The sequence below is a fragment of the Chelonoidis abingdonii genome, chromosome 5, assembly GCF_003597395.2.
Source record: "Chelonoidis abingdonii isolate Lonesome George chromosome 5, CheloAbing_2.0, whole genome shotgun sequence".
Taxonomy (NCBI): Eukaryota; Metazoa; Chordata; order Testudines; family Testudinidae; genus Chelonoidis; species Chelonoidis abingdonii.
In genome coordinates this window covers 37632776-37655715 of record NC_133773.1, presented here as the reverse complement: position 1 = coordinate 37655715, position 22940 = coordinate 37632776, and the positions used below count along the sequence as shown (strand labels likewise).

Genomic DNA, 22940 nt, shown 5'->3' with positions numbered 1-22940 from the left:
AGTCTGAAGAATGTCTAACATAGCAAATGCTTATGGAAGGGGGTAGGTTTAGAAGATAAAATAAAAAAAGAGCAAGTTATAAAACCACTTAGAAAAGTTAGATGCCTGCAAGTCACCAGGGCCTGATGAAATGCATCTAGAATACTCAAGGAGTTAATAGAGGAGGTATCTGAGCTCTAGCTATTATCTTTGGAAAGTCATGGGAGATGGAGAGATTCCAGAAGACTGGAAAAGGGCAAATATAGTGCCCATCTATAAAAGGGAATAAAAACAACCCAGGAAACTACAGACCAGTTAGTTTAACTTCTGTGCAGGGAAGATAATGGAGCAAGTAATTAAGAAATCATCTGCAAACACTTGGAAGGTGGTAAGGATAGCCAATAGCAGATGGATTTGTAAAGAACAAATCGTGTCAAACCAATCTGATAGCTTTCTTTGATAGGATAACGAGCCTGTGGATAAGGGAGAAGCTGTGGATGTGTATACCTAGACTTTAGTAAGGCATTTGAATACGTCTCGCATGATATCCTTATCGATAAACTAGGCAAATACAATTTAGATGGGGCTACTATAAGTGGGTGCATAACTGGCTGGATAACCATACTCAGAGAGTAGTTATTAATGGCTCCCAATCCTGGCTGGAAAGGTATAACAAGTGGGGTTCTGCAGGGGTCTGTTTTGGGACATCTCTGTTCAATATCTTCATCAACGACTTAGATGTTGGCATAGAAAGTACGCTTATTAAGTTTGCGGATGATGATACCAAACTGGGAGGATTGCAACTGCTTTGGAGGACAGGGTCAAAATTCAAAATGATCTGGACAAATTGGAGAAATGGTCTGAGGTAAACTGGATGAAGTTCAATAAAGACAAATGCAAAGTGCTCCACTTAGAAGGAACAATCAGTTTCACACATACAGAATGGGAGAGACTGTCTAGGAAGGAGTATGGCAGAAAGAGATCTAGGGGTCATAGTGGACCACAAGCTAATATGAGTCAACAGTGTGATACTGTTTGCAAAAAAAGCAAACGTGATTCTGGGATGCATTAACAGGTGTGTTGTAAAACAAGACACGAGAAGTCATTCTTCCGCTCTACTCTGCGCTGGTCAGGCCTCAACTGGAGTATTGTGTCCAGTTCTGGGCACCGCATTTCAAGAAAGATGTGGAGAAATTGGAGAGGTCCAGAGAAGAGCAACAAGAATGATTAAAGGTCTTGAGAACATGACCTATGAAGGAAGGCTGAAAGAATTGGGTTTATTTAGTTTGAAAAGAGAAGACTGAGAGGGGACATGATAGCAGTTTTCAGGTATCTAAAAGGGTGTCATCAGGAGGAGGAGAAAACTTGTTCACCTTAGCCTCTAATGATAGAACAAGAAGCAATGGGCTTAAACTGCAGCAAGGGAGATTTAGGTTGGACATTAGGAAAAAGTTCCTAACTGTCAGGGTAGTTAAACACTGGAATAAATTGCCTAGGGAGGTTGTGGAATCTCCATCTCTGGAGATATTTAAGAGTAGGTTAGATAAATGTCTATCGGGGATGGTCTAGACAGTATTTGGTCCTGCCATGAAGGCAGGGGACTGGTCTCGATGACCTCTCGAGGTCCTTTCCAGTCCTAGGCCTATGAATCTATAATGCAAATATATTATCGTGAGCAGAGCTCAGGTGCTAACTAATGAGATTCATCCCATGACCTCACTTCTAAAAGTGAACAACAAAGGAAAGGGAACAACATAATTACACATCCTTCTTTTATGTCTTTATTATGGCAAGACATCTTGAAACTGATCAGGGTTGAAAAGCAGACAATTATTGTAACTTATTTGGCAGATTAGTTTAGACCACAGTTATTTTGGAATGATTTTCTGATAGAAGAGAGGAGAACATGCTTCGTTTCTGTAGTGCCACTCCCTTCCCACTGCTGCAACTTTTTGTACTAGTTTTGCTTGCTTATCAATAAAACAGTGGTTAGTATTTAGCCTCTGCCAATCTTGATATATTTACACACCATTTTCAGTACTGGGAGACATGGCTAACTCTGTTGGTTTACTTGGGGAAAAACTGATTTTGTGTGTGTTTCTCCCCATAGCTTTGTCCAAGGGTAATAAGCCAATCCACACCATTATCCTCAATCCCCATGTCCATCTTGTGGGCGATGATGCTGCCTGCATTGCATACATACGGCTGACGCAGTATATGGACGGAAGTGGAATGCCAAAAACTATGCAGTCCGAGGAGACCCGGGTCTGGCACCGCCGTGATGGCAAATGGCAGAATGTTCATTTTCACTGTTCAGGGTCACCAACAGTACCGATCAAGTAAGAAATCTGTCCAAACAGTATTAACTACGGGGTAAGGATGTCCTATGTTATGTAAGAGGTCAGACTAGATGATCTACACGTCCTTTCTGGCCTTAAACTCTAAAACTTTCACTCTCTTGAAAGTAGCATTGCAGTGTAACTTCTGCACTGTCAATTCTGAAAAGTCTGTTTAATAATTCAGTATGCTGCATACAATATTAGTGCAAATATTTGTAATAATTTTTATTTGTTTACAATCATGCCCATTTAAGCTTAGGACTTCACAGTAGCAAGAGAAGAGGACACCTACAAGTACATACACATAGACAGTTTCTGCCCTGAAGAGTTTAAATTATTTTAATTTTAGGCCTCCTCTTCACAAAAGAAGTTTGCCCCAGTGTAACTCAACAGATGTGGTTACACTACCACTAACATAGATGCGCTGCCTCAATACAAGGTCGAGCTTACACTAATGCAGGTTACTTTAGTAAATCCCTGGATTGAGCGTCACAAGTGTCAGCAGCACTTTCTACCTGTGCAGCATGTTTACATGCAGGGGGTTTACAATGGTGTAATCACATTGCTGTAATTACTTTGGTGGAAGCTTCTTTAATGTAGACAGGCCCTGAAACAAGACACAAAAGGGGCATAACAAATACAGTCCAAGGGGACTGGCAGGAAGTAAAGAGAGAGAAATGATAGGAAACATATAATTATTTAGATCCGGCTGGAAAATTTCAACAAAAACAAAATGTTGATGAAAAATGAAAATGTTAGCAATTTTCCTGTTTTCCAGCTAGCCCTAGTGCTTACACATACTAGCCATGTACGTAGCTAGATGATTTAGAATCAGATTATTTACTTTATAAATTATAAGATACAAATAAGTACATAAATTCTTCTCTTCCCCCCTTTACACTTTCCCATTGAGTGAGCTGGTCAGTTCTCACTGCTTCAGTTACTATGTCTGTGTGGTTGACGCTCAAATCTCTCCCTCTATTTGTGGTCTGTCTCACTGTGTTCAGGCATCTCTAAGTACCTTCTGATATTGCATCCTTGGAATCACAGCAGCTTAGGGTATGGCTACACTTGCAGCTGTACAGTGCTGGGAGTTAAACTTGTCTCCGTACAGCTGAGTAGGGAAAGCGCTGCAGTCTGTCCACACTGACAGCTACCAGCGCACTGTCATGGCCACATTTGCAGCATTTGCAGCGGCATTGGGAGCAGTGCATTATGGGCAGCTATCTCAGCGTTCAAGTGGCTATAACATGCTTTTCAAAAGGGGGAGTGGGGTGGAGTGGAGTGTGACGGAGCGTGGGGGGAGAGAGAGTGAATTTTTGGAGTGCTGACTGTGTGAGCACCCTGCCTTGCAAGTTTTGACCCCTCTCCCTCCTCCACCCCTCTCTCACTCACTGAAAGCAAACAGCAGCTGTTTGATTTTTTTCTCGCAGGCCAGATAAGCAGCCGCTCCCCAAAACGGACCCTTCTTCTCCCCCCCGCGCCGCCTCTCTCTTCAAGCAAACATTAGCTGTGGGCGTTCCAAAGGGAGTCCCCCACCTGCCTCTACTCATTCACAGCAAACAGTAGCTATGTTTGTTTTTTTGATAAGCAGCTCCCAGAGCCTGGAGTTCACAACGAAACAAAGAGAGGTATCACAACAAAACAAGGAGAGGAGCCTTCACTTAAAAGGATTATGGGGAGTTTCCGGAGGTCAATCACTCCATAATAAGGATACTCCCTATTTACATTGGAGCACCAGCTTCTCAGCCGCTCCGTAGCAGCTGTTATTCCTCTTGGGGAGGTGGAGTACCTGCAGCGCTGTAGCCATGGAGATACAGCGCTGTATGTGCCTTGCCAATGTGAACGGGGAGTGAGTTACAGCGCTGTGGGTGGCTTTATTGCGCTGTAAGTATCAAGTGTAGCCAAGGCCTTAGACTCAGCATGCAAAATACTGAATTCCTCAGGCTAGATCCTCAGTTGTGTAAATCATGTTCGTCCATTGATCCCATAGCTACGTCAGGTTGTACCAGCTGAGGTTCTGGCCCCTCATCTTTCCTCTCAACCCTCTGCTTTTCCCCCACTCATTAATGTAAGTTACACCACTGCTCTCCCCATGATTCAGGCTTGCAAACTGCAGCCCTGTCTACATTAAGAAAATTCCTATTGGTGCAACAGCATCAGTGTGTCAATTCCTAATGTAGACATGCTATACCATTGCAGCTTACTTTGGTTCCCAAATTAGGTTCCCAAATTAAGCTGCACTGTAGCAGCACGTCTACGTTTGAAGATTGCACATCAATGTACTTAACACCAGTGTGAATTTCCTTGATGGAGGCAGTTTCTGAGATTGCAAACTTGGATGACAAGGCCTCAGTGTTATTTTAGTCTCCTCTTTCTACCTCCAGGATGTCGCTTAATCCTTTGGCCCTTCCTCTGCCGCATCTTGAAAATTCATCCTTTCCATCCTCACAGCTAAAAAGTGCTTGTATGCATTTCCTTTGGTGATCTCCTGCCTTGACTGCAACAATCTCCTTCTCCCATAGCCTGCCTGTTTTCCACACTGCCCCAGCTAGTCTATCTAAAATTGCTCTTGTAATAACCCATTTTGTCTGCTCCTTTCACAACTTTGATTCCCTCAGTTGTCTTCCTGTCATCTCTGGAATCACGTTCAAGCCTCTTGTCCTCACTCTCAAGGCTCTGCCTCAGTCCATTCATGTCTACAGTTTTGCTCTCATTTCTTTCTTTCTAATTTTCCTTTCCCACGTAACTTCGCTGTTATGTTTCTCCTACTTATGCCTTTGTTCTGTTCTTTATACCTGGCATTCTCACCTTGCCTTTTGCATCAGTTACCTTCCCTCTTTACAACATGCTGCTTCTTGCAATGTCAATCTGTCAACCAATGAAATATAGTGATAGAACAAAGTGGTGTTAAACTTTAAAAGGAATGAAATGCTATTTTTAGAGAAACCCATTGCCTGGTCTTATAATCTATTAATCTGTATGTTTGTACCATAGTGTTTATTTTAAAATGTAAACCCATTGGTGGCAAGCACATTGTCTTTCTCTGTTTTGCACAGCTCCAAACACACTGCCAGTTCTTAACAAAGTATATTTAGTGTAACAGAAAAGGAGAGATTTTGGTGGTTATAAGACACAGGTTTTACATTGGAGGGATATGTGGAATAGGTCTGCCCCATCTCATGTTGGGGGCCAAAAGCATAAATGACAAAGTCCAGAAAGGATTAGTATCTAAGAATCAATATTTCATCCTGATACTCACTGAAAAACATGGGTTACTACCAGGATGACAGGAACTAGATTATGGAAAATTTTAGTCCTTTCCATTTTAACTTTTCTGCTTGCGTGTATTTTGCTAAGTACTTAGAGAGAACCGAGTAGTTTCATACATACACACATTCATAGAAGTGAGGCCAGAAGGAAGATTAATGACCATTTAGTTTAATGACCATCTACCACCTGCATAACTAGAATTTTGCCTAGTAATTCCTGCAAACTGTAGATTCTACAGTTTTGGGAGTAAATGATCGATGTGAGGTATAGTATTTTAATGAGGCTCACCATTTTTAACTTATGCAACATGAGTAACACATAGAAGTCACTTTGTTACAAACCTTCCTGGTTATCTTTTATAAGGTCTTGGAATTTACCATCAATTCTGACAGAGAATATAGCAATGCAAATGTATCTCCATTCTAGAGCCTCATAAAAGTGGAATTCCACAGAACCATATCCTTATTATTTCTTTCTTTCTTGGATTTAGAATACTTGCACTCCATCAGATATAGATCTATCATTATAAGAATATTTATTAATGTTATATTTTCCATTCATTAATACACTTTGTAATACATAGTAAATCTTACTCACACTGGCTGAAGAAAAAGATTTCAAATACAATAAAATTACAAAAGTAATCATAGCTATTGTCTTCCACCTTTGCGGGAATATGTTTCACTGGATTGTGTCAAATCAGTTTGGGCAAGCACAGTGGCTGATTTGTCAAGACTGCAGTGATGAATGCACATTAAATCTGAGGCCAGAACTCAGCTCCTATGCTGCTGTATACACACAGAGATGTTTCTCTTTGACATGAATTCATTTGGCTCATAAAATGGCCACAAACTTAGATTATTTTTTAACTGAGTCAAGAAAATTACTGAAAAGCTTTGATTTCCATCTGTTCCACTGCTTGTATCTACAGAAGTGATAGGTTTGATGAGAGATTATCTCTGTTAACTTTCTCTGTGTTCAGTATTCTTATGATTTAGTTCTTTTAGCTTATTTTTGCAAAACTACTGAACAGATGTGCGTGCACGCGCACACACACACACACACACACACGAGTAGTCTCCTGGTCTTAGCATGGAATTAGCAGCCATGGGACAACTGGGTCTGAAACTGATTCCAAAGGCAAAATTCAGACATGATGTAATACTTCATTAGATTCCCTTGTACCCATTTATCAGTGTGTAAGGGAATCTAAGTTGTTTTAAGTTACATACTGAAGAGCCAAAAGAAGTCTTAAGTAAGGATTTTGTTTTGTGATTGTACAGCACCTAGCACAATGGGACCGTGGTGCATGACTAGGGCTCCTAGGCACTAGGATAATACAAATAATTAATAATGATATTGATGATAATATTGAGTGGCCTTCTCTAAATATTCTTACACATTCCTGTTAGTTTCTTTTCCTCTTACCCACCTCTTCTGGCCCCTCTGCATGAAAATGATGACATCAGCTCACACTCTCTGACATTCACAACTTACTGGGCCAAATTCAAAGGTGGTATGTAAAGTGGGGATGTAAATGATATATTGTTAAGTTGTATGTGAATCTGTTAGTCATTATAAGTTTGTGTAATATGCACACTGACGGTACCATAAAGTGGTGTAAAATATACTAATTTAGATGCACTTTGGACTGACTACTGCTCAGTTCTGAACTTAATCGCTTCTGTGGACTTAGGCAAGTCAGTAAGGCTTTCTGCCTGAGTTTCCATTCTCTAAAGTAAGGATACTTTTAACTAACCTCCTGGCATGTAGTGAAGGTTAATGAGTGTTTATAAAGTGATTTGAAGAGTGGAAGAATAATGTAAGTTCTTACTTGTTTGCTTGCTTTTCAAAGCAGTATTCTGTATTTATAGTACTTTTCCAACACTTGTAGTATGCTGCATAGAGTGGTGATATTGCTAAGTCAATAACAACAATATTGGGGTTTTTCCTCCTTCTAGCTAAAATTCTACGACACCACTCTTGCATTCTCCGTACTCAAAGCACCTGATTGGTTACCATGTGGGCCATCCTGTTCTTCTCTTCATGCATGTTTCTGAGTGCGTAAAGCTGACAGTTCTACATGTAATGCATTTGATGCATCATTTTGTTGTATATTTTATCTGTACATTTTGTTTACACTTCAGCAAATTGGAAATGACAAAACAAAAAAAAATCAGTGTACAGGAGTAGTTACACAATCCACTTGTCATTTTTCTCTATTAATGCTAAGTTTTAACAAATAACTTTTAAATTACTGTGTTTATAAAAAGGAAGAAAAGAGTACATGTTCTCATTTTGTTTTTGTTTTTTTTTTAAACAACTGTTTTTTGGCTTATTTGTTTCCAAAACCATGGGTTTTGCTTTGGGTCATAGTAGAAATCGATAAGATTTCCACTTAGAGCTTTGCTAATTCTTCAAAATAGTTTTGTTGGAACACAAAGATGGATAAAATCACTGATGAATGTGAAAGCAAATATATGTTGGATTGGTACCAGCTGAAGCCATTTTAGTTATTAAACTGGAAAAATTGTATCATTTGCTGGCTTTGAATACTTTAGAATTAAATTCTACTGTTCTGGCCAGTGAGTAACATTTTTTGTCTTTCTATTTTGATTCTTTACCTTTTCTTTTGTATGCTAACTGAAAATTTATATTGGGTGATAGAAGAGCAAAATTAAAATTTGTGATGATTAAAGTGGAAGGATAAAACAAAATAGATTTTTATCACTTTCAGGGTGTACAGTAAATTTATTAAGGAAGCTTTAGAGGATTATTTTATTTTGTTTATGCTCTAGTCCAGATATGTGCTTAGTTTAACCTAGAAATATTAGGCCTTATAAGCTTACTATAAAGAGTTAGTTTACTTTCCATTGTATCAGCTACTGCTCTGAAAAACTATCATGAATATACCAATTTTCTAATAATACTGTAATACTTTACAATGGTGTTTTGCCCCCAGTTTTCTCTTGGCTTATTAAAATCCTTGCACAGTGCATAATATTAGGGACAACTAGTATTGCAGCATTACTTACTATTTTTTGTTTTTTTCTGTTGCTGCATACACCTGTACAGTAAGCAGGGAATGCTCTCGGTGTCAATTTAAAACATATACTTTGTGACCTGGACTGTTTTTGCTTCTGTTTTATAGCTGTGAATATATATTCCTGCAAACATTTAGATTTAGTCTGCCTCCTTTCTCCCCATCCATTTTTAATAGAAAAATAGAGGGGCTGTCTGTTCTCTTTTTGTTGTTGTGGTTGTTGTTGTTATTCATTGTTTTATTATCAGTGGGGCTAACTGTTTTCTGAAGCGCTGTATAGTGCATGATATCTCAATCAGTGTTCTTTTTAGTAATTACAATTTACAGCTCTCAGCAACCTGAAATTTTTAAAATGGGAAGACTTCCTAATTTGTATAATTTTACTTTTTGTGTTGATTATAAATCAAAAGCGTTCCTTTACACTTTGATGTTGTTATTAGTAGATGTACAGTAGATGGATTTAAGCTTCTGATAATATTACATGATTTTTAAAAATGTATATTTAAAATAAGGATTTACAGTAAATGTGTTGAGCCATATTAACTTGCCAATGGGATCTGTGAAAAACAAAAAAGTAATGGCCTAATTTTTTTCTCTTTAATTTCTTTATTTTTTTTTGTGAAGCAGCTATAAGTAGTATAAATGTATTTAAATTTAACAAAATTAGGTGTAGGGGGGGCGTTTTTTTTTACACTTTTAACATAGCATGTGGTGTTGACGTATTACTGTAGATCAAGTTTGTCTTCCACACCAAGACGTGAGGAAATTGTGACTCGTTCTCTCCACCACAATCGAATTATACACTTGTCTTCTGTCATTTTGAAACACTGCAGTTTACCATGGGACACAGTGTACATATTTCTTGCCATAATGGTAAATGAATGACAGATATATTTAAGGATTAATAAATTTGTGATTTCTGCTGATACTGTGTTTGTGGTTTTAATTCACAATAAGTTGTGTTGTGCAAAGCATGGGGAAAAAAGCACAATGTAATATAAAATATCTATATGTTTTTCCAAGCTATTAATTGAAAGGAGCAGCTAAAGTATTTGATAGGCCAATAACAGAGTTCTCCTTCAGTTTGTAAGCAGTGGCTTTCCTGATTCTGTCTTTAATTTAGTCTAGGTTTCAAAAATTCTCTCTCCTAAGGCCCTGGTATTATTCCCTTTAGTATACGCCATGATGGTGAATTTTGCATATATCTTATATTTTATAGGAAAGCATTTAGAAATATTTTAGAGTTTTAAATTTTTTGTTGGTATTATTTTTCAGATCCTACAGCCTGTGAAAACAGGATGCTGCAATGATTACCATTAGTCTAACACTGCAGATCTTGACAGGAGAGAAAAGGTATACATAGAGTCATAGACTTTAAGGTCAAAAGGGGACCATCATGATTATCTAGTCTAACCTCCTGCATATTGCAGGCCACAAAACCTCACCCACCCACTCCTGCTATAGGCCCCTAACCTCTGGCTGAGTTACTGAAGTCCTCAAATCATGGCTTAAAGACTTCAAGTTATAGAGAATCCACCATTGACACTAGTGTAAACCTGCATGTGACCCGTGCCCTATGCTACAGAGGGAGGCGAAAAAAACCCAGATTCTCTGCCAATCTGACCCGGCGGAAACTTTCTTCCTAACCTCAAATATGGTGATCAGTTAGACCTTGAGCATTTGGGCAAGACTCACCAGCCAGACATCTGAAAAAGAATTCTCTGTAGTAACGTACAGCCCTCCCCATCTAGTGTCCCATCACCAGCCATTAGAGATATTTGCTGCTAGCAGTCATAGATTGGCCAGATGCCATTGTAGGCAGTCCTATCATACCATCCCTTCCATAAACTTATCAAGCTTAGTCTTGAAGCAGGTTATGTCTTTTGCCCCCACTACTCCCCTTGGAAGGCTATTGAAGATTAAAAACCTAAACGTTACTGTAAAAGCTTACACACATAATCTTGTGCTTTTAAGATCTGTCATCTCAAAATGAGCCAGGACTAGAAAGAATGCTTCATATCACTGGAAAAATGGGGGAACTTCTAGGTTTAATGGCTCATGAAATACAGAGCCTTATGCACCACTATGGTGTTCTAGTTTTATGCCAAGAGTAATATAGTGGTGAATCAGGCCCATAGTACCCAGTGTTAAATTGTCAATGGTCTGGGATTGTTTACTGCTTGTCCAAGGCCTCAGGCTATTGTTTTTTGGAGGCAATTCCACATTTAAAAAGGAAAAGAGGGAAACACGGCTATCTGAAGGTGCTCAAACATTTGGAATGCTACAGCAAGTCCCAAAGAAAATACATGCAGTTTATCAGCTGGCCCTACATTTTGTCATACATATGTCTTCACTACTGTTGGGGCACACATTTACTCATTTTCACCACCAAATACTGTTCTAGAAAGGACTTAGGTTCCATTTCCACATATCTGAAAAGCATAAATAAGTACACTCTCCAGCCTGACAGTATCATCTTGGTCTGCATGATGATTCTTAATAAGTCACTAAAATTACTAATCTAATTTTTACTAATTGATCTAACTTAATTTTGCAAAATGTGTTTTTTTGTGATTTGGATATACTGTGTTGAGGCAATTGGGGTGTTGGTCAGAACAATTCTTGACGTTTTAAAAAGCCTTCTGAGTAACTAATATGTTACTATAAAAAGAACAGACTATTCTAGGAAAAAACTGGCCATAGTTAAAATGTGATGTTGATGTTAAACGTTATTTGACTGTCTGCTTCACACAGCCCTTAGTATAGCCATAATCCTAAACATAACCTTAGCTCTATCTACCTATAATTTTAACATACAATTTAATTTTAACATGAGCTGGATTAAATTTTAACCCTATTCTTCAACATAGCCTTTGCTTGTATCCTAACATTTACACTATCACGTCAGTATAGGGACTACATTATAATGCAAATACAAATGTGAAAGCGAAGGTATGCTTGTTACAGGAATAATTATTACTGTGGACTATCTGTATTGTCGTAGAGCTGAAACACCCCAGTCAGGATCAGGGGCCAATTATGCTAGGCCCTGTATCTAGACATAAGAAGATAGTCCTTGCTCTCAGGCTGATAATAGAAAAGGAGCACAAGCTTCTACATGAGTATATCAGCAGCAAACAATATGTCACAAACCCCAACTGGTCTTAAGGAAACGAAGTTTGAGATATGATATGTTTAGGGTGAAATACTGGGATTTCAAGATTATCTTCCTGAAACGGTCAGTGTTTTCAGTTTTGATAATATTATTTAGGGTAAGTTCTATTCAACAACTTCAGCGTACAATACTCTTCAAGATTAATTAAGTACATAGGACTTTAGATCTCTTGTGAAATATTGGAAATACATGGAACCAACTCAATCCCTTCAACAAAATTAAAAAAACATGGAGATAAATTTTGAAAAGCCCCTATGTGATTTAGAAGCGTAAACCCCATTTTCAAAAGTGAGTAGGCAAATAAGATGTAAGAGTTTGTCTTCACTGCAGCAGTTGCCTCATTCAAGTTACTCTATTCAAGACAGCCTAACTTGAGTGAGAGTAGCCACACTGTGAAACAGCGCTCGAGCTGCAAAGAGTAATTTAATTAGCAGCTGGTGGGTTTGTTACTCAAAGTGTGACATCACCACTGCATTGCTAGCTTGAGCATCAGCAGCACTCAAACTTCAGCCCTCCTTCCCTGCAACTGGCCAACTAGCTCAAGTTTAAAGTACCATTTAACTTAAGTTATAGATTTCTATGTGTGGATGAGTGTTGGGTTAGGCCAAAACTCAAGTTATAGCTAGAGCTAACAATGCAGTGAAAAACCTGGTATCCTGCCAGTTCACCTGTCCAGGTCCTTGGCAGTCTACCTGGTGGGCTGCTGGGGAGCCCAGAGTGTGGAAGCCTCAGGAATCTTAGCTCCCAGCTCATGACTTCTTGGCTTCCTGTAGGGCAGCTTACATGATGGGCTGTCACAGAGTTGGGGCTCCGGAGTCCCTGGCTCAGGTGGACTGCCCGAAAACCAGGGTTCCTGGTAGAGCTAGGCAAAGAACAGCAATTCCATTTTGTGGAGAACTTCAATATTTTGGGGTTTTGTTCCAAATCAAAACAAAACAAAATTTTAAAATCTGTAACGCAAAATGGTATTACTGTTCTTTGCCCAGCTTTACATTTAGGCTCCGAAATTACTTCAGCACTTTTGAAAATTTAACCCAAAAATGTAAATGGTATTAGGAAACGCAATTTTCTTTATTATTTGTATAAGTTGGGGAGTGGTTTAGCTGTATGAAACTAACCTAGTCCCACAGATATTCTACTGTGTTACAAGTATTGTTGATAATAGTGAAATCGATCCACATTATTAGGGCCCTACCAAATTCAGGGTCCATTTTGGCCAATTTCATGGCCACAGGATTTTTATAATAGTAAATGTCATGACTTCAGCTATTTAAATCTGAAATGTCATGATGTTGTAATTGTAGGGGTCCTGACCCAAAAAAGAGTTGTGTGGGGGTCACAAGGTTATTGTGGGGTGGGGGGTGGTTGCAATACTGCTACCCTTACGTCTGCACTGCTGTTGCCTGTGGTACTGCCTTCAGAGCTGGGCAGCTGGAGAGCGGCAGCTCCTGGCCGGGAGCCCAGGTCTGAAGGCAGAGCTACCACCAGCACCAGAGGATGGCATGGTGTGGTATTGCCAACCTCACTTTTGCACTACTGCCCACAGAGCAGGCCCCTCGGTCAGCAGCCACCACTCTCTGGCTGCCCAGCTCTAAAGGCAGCAGCACAGAAGTAAAGAGTGGTGTGGTAAGGGTTGCGATATTGCCGCCCTTACTTCTGTGCTGCTCCTGGTGGGGTGCTGCCTTCAGAGCTGAGCACCTGGCCAACAGCTGCCGCTCTCCATCCACCCAGTTCTGAAAGCAGCGCAGAAGTAAGGGTGGCAATATCGCAACCCCCCTAAAATAACTTTCTGACTCCCCCTGCAACTTCTTTTTGTGTCAGGACCCCCAATTTGAGAAACACTGGTCTCCCCCATGAAATCTGTATTGTATAGGGTAAAAGCACACAAAAGACCAAATTTCACAGAGGGAGACCATATTTCATGGTCCTTGACGCATTTATCATGGCTATGAATTTGATAGAGCCCTACAGATAACAGACTAGATTACAGGCTTAGCTACGCTGATGTAAATTTCCAGTAGCTCCTCTGAAGCCAATGGATTTACCATGCATTTACAGTGGGGTAGACAGATTAGAATATAGGCTGGTGTATAAAATAAACTAGTTGATGAGAGAGAAAAAAAAAACAGGTTAAAGACTTTTGGGAAATGTTTTTAACATCACTTTGAGCATCCCTGGCACCATGCAATAAATATTTTAGTATGCTGCCACCTGGTGGATTTTTGTGTTTCCATGTTTTAATAATAATATATGGAGATATACCTATCTCATAGAACTGGAAGGGGCCCTGAAAGGTCATTCAATCTACCCCCCCTGCCTTCACTAGAAGGACCAAGTACTGTTTTTTGCCTCAGATCTCTAACTGGCCTCCTCAAGGACTGAATTTACAATCCTTGGTTTAGCAGGCCAATGGTCAAACCACTGAGCTATCCGTCACCCTCTTTCTCTTTGGGACTGCCCAAACAGATTCAATGTGTTCCACAATGGAAAAAGTACTGTACTTTTCATGAACCTTTTTCTACTATGAACAAGCAACACAGGGTGTGTCATGGCTGGAAGATCTGTTTTTTAACAAGAACTCATAATTATACTACATTATTCACAAACACGATGGAAACAAACTGAATCCATTATCCAAAGACTGATTTCAAAGGGATTAGTGAAGAAAATAATTATTTTCCCCTCTAACTTTAACTTGTCTACAGAACTTTGTTCCAGAGAGGCTGTCCTTTACTATTTCCCCAAGTGCTGTAAATCTCTCACAAATATAGTATTTCTATTCTCAGAAAGATTGAGGGGCAGGGAGAGTGTCTTTTGTTTTGTTTAGTCTTTTTGGAAATCTCACTGGACCCTGGTTATTGTAAGCTCTCACTTCTTGGATCCTTATTTTATATTCAGTAACTTTCCAATATATTCCAGCAAAAGATCTTTAGTCCCCCAAATTAGCTGTATTAACAATCAGGAAAATGGTTCAAATGGCTTTAAAAGGACTTTAAGATTTCAGCTTCCCTATCTTTAAACAATTATTAGTTAGAAGGAAACATGTCAATTAACACTGAGGACTTAATCTTGCCATTGTCTGCATAGTTCCCATTGAAATCAAGGAGAGTTTTCCATGGGAAAGGACTGCATGACTGAGACATTACACCTAAATTTTCAGAAGGGCCGCCCTGCCTTTGTGGTGCAATGAGAGGCGACAAATTTTACATTTTAAAAAGTCCCTAAGTCATTAGGAACTTATATAATAGACCATTTTCTTAGGCACCTAAGTCCCATTTTCAAAAGTTATGAATATGGGACTTATTCTCCTGAGTCATTTAGAGCTTCTCTAGACTGGTGGTTAATTCACTCTACGGGGGTGTGATTTCTAAAGTGCACTAATGTTTTTCACATTAATTGGTCCATGTAGACCTTGCTGGTGCACTTTAATGTAATGTTGTTTGAAACAATACTCGCTTAAAGTGCACTGGGGAAACTTTAGTGTGCACCAGCAGGATCTACAAGGACCAATTAGTCTGCAACACCTTAGTGTGCTTTAGAAATCACACCCCCTGTAGAGTGGATTACTGTTCCATGTAGACAAGCCTTTGGGTGCATGTGAAATATTATCCAGCTAACTGACTGTGAGGTACCTGTCAACATCTTAATGGGTGCCCAAAATCCAAGTGTATTTTATATTTATATAATTTCACATAAAGCAGTGTCTGCCTATGTGTTTTCTTCCAGCTCCTACCTATTGGTGTGAGGAAGTCCCCCCCCCCCCCAAAACCTACACAAACACCAATTAATTCTGTCTCCTACTGGCACCTGACCCATGAATTAATATTACCCATTAGTGATCCCCGGCACCTGGATTAATAACACACCCTGCCCTCTCAAGTACCTGGAGTAATACTGCACCCAGCCTCCTAGCACACAAATGAATACAGCCCCTTCCCCCCCTATACCTTAGCACACTGTAGTGTCTTCCCAGTATTGATTTGAAGGACTGTTCTGCTTGTACTGGTCTCTGCTCTTCTAGGTCAGTGACCCCCCCTTATCAACACTGGGATAGAGTTGGCAGGTCCAGGGCAGATTTCTTTGTCCCTTAGCCTCCCAGGCTTGATGGTGGGACAGCAGCAGAGTTTAAAATGTATCAGACAATTCACTGTCAAAGCCATAGGGTTATCATATGTCCAGGTTTTCCCTGCCACCGCCTCTTTTTTTGAGCTTCCTTTCTCTTTCTGGGCAGGTTTTTCAAGTAACAGGAAATGGCCAGGTTTTTGCAGAGCAGACAAGTTGCAGCTCAGAAAGAGCCTTGATTGGTCCACTTACTGATGGTTCTTCCCCTTCATCTGCAACTAATTGGTCCATTCCCCTGCAAGCCATAGCTGAAGGATTCTGCCCAACCAGGCCCCAGCTCCAAGCCCTGACTGATGGCCATCCCTGTGTCCTGGGCTTGCGCCTGTCATTGTAACAAGGAGTGACACTTGTAGGGCATGCCTAGTCAAAAAGGGACCGTGGTGGCTCTGCTCAGCACCACTGACCAGGCCGCGAAAACTCTGGTCAGTGGCACAGTAGGGCTAAGGCAGGCTCCCTAAGCAGCAGCATGTCCCCCCTCTGGGTCCTATGCTTGGGGGCCCCTGCCGCAAGTCCCCCTGCCCTCCAGCTCCCTTATGTCTCTGTGTCTTCTTTTTGGGAACCTAAAATATGGTAGCCTTAGAAGGGACTGTTCCATTTTGGGGCTATTGTTGAAAGACGTCTTATGCCAGTACAGATAGATTTGCTTTTATACTGGCACTGTGTTGATATAACTATACTGGCAAAGAACTACTAGAGCTTTGAAAAAGGGAAGAGTTATGACAGCAAAAATGGAGTCTTTTTGCCAAATTAAGTGGGGTCACATGCTAGGCTGTGCCAGCAGAAGGCAAGTTTTGCTGATAAAACTTTCTAATGTAGAGCAGGCTGAAGGTTGCAGGACCAAGAAGGAGCTGCTGTCCTCTCCCCTCATTCTAACTGCTCTGCACTGAGTGCTTCAGAACTCCCCAGCCCTGTGCTCGCAAGGGCAGAGGAAGAAAGCACTGCCTGCTTTGTGGACTGGAGCTATTCCTTAGCACATGCAACAGCTCTGATTCTCTGTCCTTCTCCACCAGCAGGAGAATGGGGAAGGCAAACTAATCAGGCAAATATTTTCCCTTAGGCTTTCCATGTAGGAAGGTATGAAGACCCAAAAGTCAAGAGTTGCAAAACGTTAGATTCTCCAACAGTATCAAGCCCGCATCCTTCATATACCATATTGCTGTGTTTAAGGATGGATACATAATGCAAAGTCATTATAAATATTGGTGAGTGCCTTTAATTGTGCAACCTAAATGGAAACAATAAGATTCATATGCAATTTTTAATTTTTTTAAAAGATGCAACAGTAAAAAGAGACCAAAAAAACAACAACATGGAGTGTTAATGAGTTTACACGATTTTATCAAGTCCTGTATATTTCATGGCTGTTTTTCTGAAGGGTTGTGCTATGTTTATATAGAACAGTGTTCTGATAACATTCAGCAGGCTGTTGTGTAGCTGTTGACCTCTTGTGCAGATGGCTAGCATTGCAAAACACCCACTAACTTCAGTGGGGCCAGGAGTTCATCCTGTGTGCATGGCTGGGATCACCTGAAAAGTATGTGTATTGTATGCACATGTTGGATTGTCTGTGTGATATTTATGTCATGGGAATATAAGTATATGCAAGCAATGGGGAAGAGACTATCTACTGCCTCAGTGCATGTGTGGGTGCAAACTACTGCAGCCATTTCTTAGCCTAAAACCAGGAAAATATGGGCATAGCTCTGTTACTACATTGTAGTACATGTGAGTAAACAGTGGCCTCTATAAATTGTATATGATTTTTTTTATTCCAGCAGAGCATTAGTGATAAAATCAGTACCAATATTTGCTCATATTCATAACCTCACACAACTTTTCCAGTAATATTCCACTGAGGGCTGCTATCAGTTCTCTTCATGATGGGGGAAAATTAGCACTGTCTTAGAACTCAAGTCTGAACAAATGCACCCAGAAGATCAAATGGAGGGAGACTCTTATAGTGATAGACTCAAGAGGTCAATCTATGTAGCTTATCAAAGAGATAATGAAGAGGTGACTCATTACAGTCTGTCAAGTTCTTCTTCGAGTGCTTGCTCATATCCATTCCAGTTAGGTGTGCGCGCGCCACGTGCACATTCGTCGGAGAAACTTTTACCCTAGCAACACTCAGTGGGCCGGCAGGTCGCCCCCTGGAGTGGCGCCACTATGGTGCCTGATATATTAGACAGGCTTCTCTGCTCTTGTCCGCGTTGCGTTTGCACGGTAGCAGCAGGAGCAAGGAAGCTGACCACGGTGTGGTTCGGGGAAGCATCACGGCACTGGATTCAACGGCCTTGTGGGAACGGGATCGACCGGTTTGCCGATGTTGAGTGCCCGCGGCAGGTCCGTCGTGTGCCAGGCGATGCATTCTTAGATTAGCTCTGGGCTGCGTGCCTGTAGCACGGTAGCACGCAGGAGCAGGAAGGTCAACCACGGCGCGTGCCGGGAGCGGTCAGGGCACTTGGGACTCAACAGCCCCTCGCGGGACCGGAATCGACGGTGCCGCGTTGTCGGTGCTGCGGCAGGTGTCAGTGCCGGGCGATCCGACTAGGCGAGCTCTCTAGCTGCGGTGCAGTTGGCATGGAAGCAGCAGGAGCAGGAAGCTCAACCACGGCGCGTGCCGGGGAGTGGTCAGGCACTGGATTCAACGGCTCTTGTGGGACCAGGATCGACGGTGCCGACGCTCAATTGTCGGTGCCGCGGCAGGTTTCCGGTGCAGGCGATCCGACTCAGGCGAGCTCTCTGGCTGCGGTGCAGTTGGCACGGAAGCAGCAGGAGCAGGAGGCTCAACCACGCCCATGCCGGGGAGCAGGCAGGCAGATGGATTCGACAGCCCCGCGGGACCGAAATCAACAGTGCCGGCGTCCTCAGTGCTCTGCAGGTGTTGGTGCCTGGCGATCCGACATAAACATCTCTCTGGCTGCAGTGCAGTTGGCAAGAAGCAGCAGGAGCAGGGAGCTCAACCACAGCGCGTGCCGGGGAGCTGTCGGGCACTGGCAGGAAGAAGTCATGGCTTTCTCAACCCCAGAGAGAGGAGCGGTGCCGAGTCGACGTGGTGCCAGTAATGGCCGGTGCCGCGGGGTCCGGCGCCGAGGAGGCGCTTCTGTCCGCCTAGTAGCCAGCGCTCGGTGCAGAAGTGGAGGGAAAAGAAAGTGCCGCTCATTTTGTTTCGCCCTTAAATGCCTTGCACAATGGGGCCTTAGCTGTGAAATACGATCCCCCAAGGCACCGTAAACAGGAGTCATTGCGGATGTTCCTGTCAGCAACGGCCGAGGCCGGCCAAGCAGCAGACTAAGAACCGGTGAGCGGCATGGGCTCCGGCACCGGTTGCAGGGAGGGGCTACTCCCGAACCCCGTTAACTCATGGTTAAACTAACTATGCTAGCAGAAGAAAAAACGTATAAGTAAGATCATATATATATAAAGGATTATAACTATCTATCTAAATACACAAGAACTACGAGTAGCTAGGGAAGCGGAGGTCAACTAAGCTGCGCTCCACTGTTCCAACGACCGACACGGGCGGTAAGAAGGAACTGAGGAGCGGTGGGTCGGCAGGGGTCCCAGCTCACGCGCCGTGTTACTGCGGTGCGCCGCCTGACGCTGACGCTCCCTCGTCCGGCACGTGGGGCGAGGCTAGCGCGGCTCTGGCCCGGAGGCTGCCCTCGGGCCTGCTGCTCCGCGATGTGACTGCTTTGGGCGCCACTCTCGGGGTCGACCGCTTATGAAAGCCCCTGATGCCCGCGGCCGGCTTCGCGGTGTTTGTTACCCTCGCAGCATACGTGGGAATGGAGACGACGACAGTGGAAGCCGGTGGCATGGTTCGTCGTACCTCAGGTCGACCTGTGATAGTCTGCCCTGCCACGTGCGTGTTTGTCTTGGCTTCTCAGCTACTCCCGCTACGGCTACGCCTTCGCGTGCGCGTGGGTGGGCCTCCGGCCTACACTCAACGTTATGCTGGGGCTTCGCAAGGCCACAACAGCCCGTACTGGCCTACCCGTGGCTAGGGAAAAAGGTATCTCCTGTCGAGAACGCTGCTGGACAATCCGCGTCCTCCTTGCGTGCGGCTCGCCTCGATTCGGCCAGATAATGGTTCAGGTGCAATGCGATATTCCCTTCAACTAACTAAATGGTTGAGTCTCGTAGTGTACGGAAAGGTTCTGCTCGATGAGTCGTGGACAGGCAACGGTTGCTCTGCGTCACGGCGTGCGCTCTTGTTAAGAGGAATATGCCGCGAGGAAGTTCCTGAAGAGGACAGGGTGGAAAAAATGGGCGCACCGCAAACTCCACAGTGAGGGGATGCGATGAAGTTGAACTGGACACGCCAACGGGAAGAGGAATGGTGAGCGCTTTGATAGCGTAGCCGCCTCCGGGCGACCTTGAAAGTGTCTTCTGTCTCCGATCGTGATTGTAGGGCCTGATCTTGGCCTCTAGGTCTGAACGGTCGTGCTGCGACTATCATCAGGTGCCGAGCCAAAGCTCCGATTGTGGCAGCACAAGAGGGGTGGTGTGGGCTGGGACGGACAAGGCATGCTTAGGTCGTTGGCGTATCATGCAAGAAGATGCATTGAGACTTGTTGACTTCCGGCTGGTAGCTGGGATGATTACGAAAGAGCTCTTACACAACATGGTAAGTGTGAAGGCGAGTTGAAACCGAAGCACTGAGATCTCCTCATGGTAAGAGGCTGAAGAGAAGCTCGCATGGCATTGTCCCCTTCCTGAAGAGGTCAGTGACTCTTGGCGGGTCTTGATGGGGACGCTCATATATTATCCTTCGGTTTATATAGGGCAAACGGCTTATATGTTGCATCAGGTATAAGAGCTCTGCAGAAACATGCGCGCTAGTAAAGGTTCATGTGCGCTAGCCCTTCGATTTCGGACTGGCCTGTTGCATGGCGTTCCGTTTCTGACCTAACTGAGAAGGCGGAGGAGGAGGACAACAGCAGTCGTACTCATAGAGTACGGGCATTCGCCTGATGGAATACGGGTGGCCTCTAGGCGAACTGGCGATAGAATGTCAGTAGCCGATCCCTACCTCTGGGATTCCGAGTCGAGTCCATTGAGTGTACCTCATAGAAGCGGATGGCCCAGGTGTGTGGGACAACCAGAATGACGCGTTTGAGCATAAGAGTTGTCGTGTGGAGACCGTGATGCGTGTGCGAGCACATGGAGGTCGAAAGATCGGGCCAGAGTATGACTATACAACTTCGCCATTGGGCATGCGGCCGTACCGTAAGGACATGGTACCGAACGAGAACGACTGACGACCAGAGCAGTTGCTGGGCAGTGTAGCTGAGCTTGAGGTTGGTACGGCACAGACTCACAGTGCTATGAAGGTGCTGGAGCCGGAAGGTGCCAGATTCGTGGTGAACGGGTCAACGCCTGTGTGGCAAGTGCAACTGCAGAGAGAGAGCGTGGATGCCAAGTGATTGAACAGGATGCACGGAACTGGGCCGTTCGCGGACGCTGCAAACATGGTGCCGCCTAGCTGCGCGAAGAGGATGTCGCTATAAGGAGGCTGCAAGAGAGAGTAGCCGCTGGAGGTGCACGGGGGTCAGGCAGCATCATCGTCAGAGCGAAATCCTCGGTCGTTGGAAATTTCCGGCGTGGAGGGAACAGTGAGTCGACCCAGTGTACGGGGAATCTGCAGTGCCCGGATTCGATTGGCTTGTGGACGGTATGACGTGCTAACTTGTTGTCCGTGCTAGCAGTGTGGTCAGCGATTCCGGATAGACAGATATCTGTTGCGGTGCAGTTTGCACCCGGCAGAGTAGAGAGAACTTCGACACGGTTGCGGAGCAGTCGGCTGGATCGACGGCCTTGTGGAATGGATCGACGGTGCTAACGTTGTCAGGGGATAGGCGGCAGTTCGATGTTTTTTTTTTCTGGGCGATGTGTCTAGATGAGCTGGTGCGTGCGTGAGGAGGCAGAGACGAACTCAATAGGAGGTGAAGGAGGTCAGAGCATGGATTAACGCCCTTGTGGACAGCGGGAGTGATTGTGTGACGTGTGGTGCTAGGCGGCAAGGTGTCGGTCGGCGATCAATGTAGAGAGCTCTGTAATGCGGTGCGTTGATGAAAGCGCATGAGAGGAAGCTCAACCATATGGGTGGGGAGCGGTAGGAACTGGATTAATAGGCTTGTGGGACCGGGATGAGGGCGACGTTGGTCAGGTGCGCAGCAGATTCGGTGCGGCGATCGATTAGGCGACTCTGGTGGGTGCGTTGGCATGAAGAGCAGGAGCAGGAGTAAGCCATGCGGGAGCAGCAGGCACCTGGTATTCGAGACGGCACTGCGGGACGGAATACGGTCGCATCCTAAGGCCTTGCAGTTGTTGGTGCCATGGGATCGACGTAAACTGAGTTTCTCATGGTCGTGCAGTTGCAAGAGAGACGAGCAGGAGCTGCTCAACCACGCGCGCCGGGGAACTATGGGCACTGGCGGTAGAGTCTGGGCTTTTCTAAACCCAGAGAGAGGGGCAGTGGGATTGACGTTGTGCCAGTATGGCGGTGACCGGCAGGGTCCGGGCCGAGGAGGCCTTCTGTTCCCAGCCTAGTAGCAGCGTCGGGGCGGAAGGTGGAGGGAAAAGAAAGTGATCAAATTTTGTTCTCAGCTTAAAACCTTGCAAATGGGGCCTAGCTGTGAAATACGATCCCAAGGAGTAAGGAAGTCGATTGGTATGTCCTGTCAAAGGCCGGAGAGCCGCAAGGCCCCAGAAGAACACGTGAGGGGCATGTCCGCACGTGTTGCAGGGAGGGGCCTACTCTCCGAACCTCGTAACTATGGTTAAACTAACTAGCTAGCAGAAAAAACGTATAGTATAGATATATATATTGATAAAGATATAATATGTATAGAATACAGAAAACTACAGTAGCTAGGGAAGGAGGTAGTAAGCTCTCCAGTTTCAAACGACCGACAAGGGCGGAAGAAAGCGAATGAGGAGGGGCGGGCGAGGGTTTTTACCCGTAATGGGGTGCATCCGGGGGACTGCCGGCTAGAGTGCTAAC

The 22940-nt window shown here is 43.8% G+C and overlaps 1 protein-coding gene across 22 annotated transcripts in view; it reads left to right on the top strand.

Moving 5' to 3' along the window:
• Positions 1–9560, top strand: part of CAMK2D (calcium/calmodulin dependent protein kinase II delta) — a 298301-nt gene extending 288741 nt beyond the window's left edge. For 18 of the 22 annotated variants that reach the window (XM_032781307.2, XM_032781303.2, XM_032781304.2 and 15 more), the window contains 2 exons: positions 2090–2318; positions 7553–9560. In XM_032781307.2, the coding sequence (XP_032637198.1) occupies positions 2090–2318; positions 7553–7556 (233 nt within the window). In that variant the 3' untranslated portion in view covers positions 7557–9560. Of the gene's footprint in view, positions 1–2089; positions 2323–7552 lie in introns of those variants that run through there. The other 4 variants (XM_075066243.1, XM_075066245.1, XM_032781308.2 and 1 more) reach the window with 2 other exon arrangements.
• The last annotated feature ends 13380 nt before the right edge of the window (positions 9561–22940 follow it).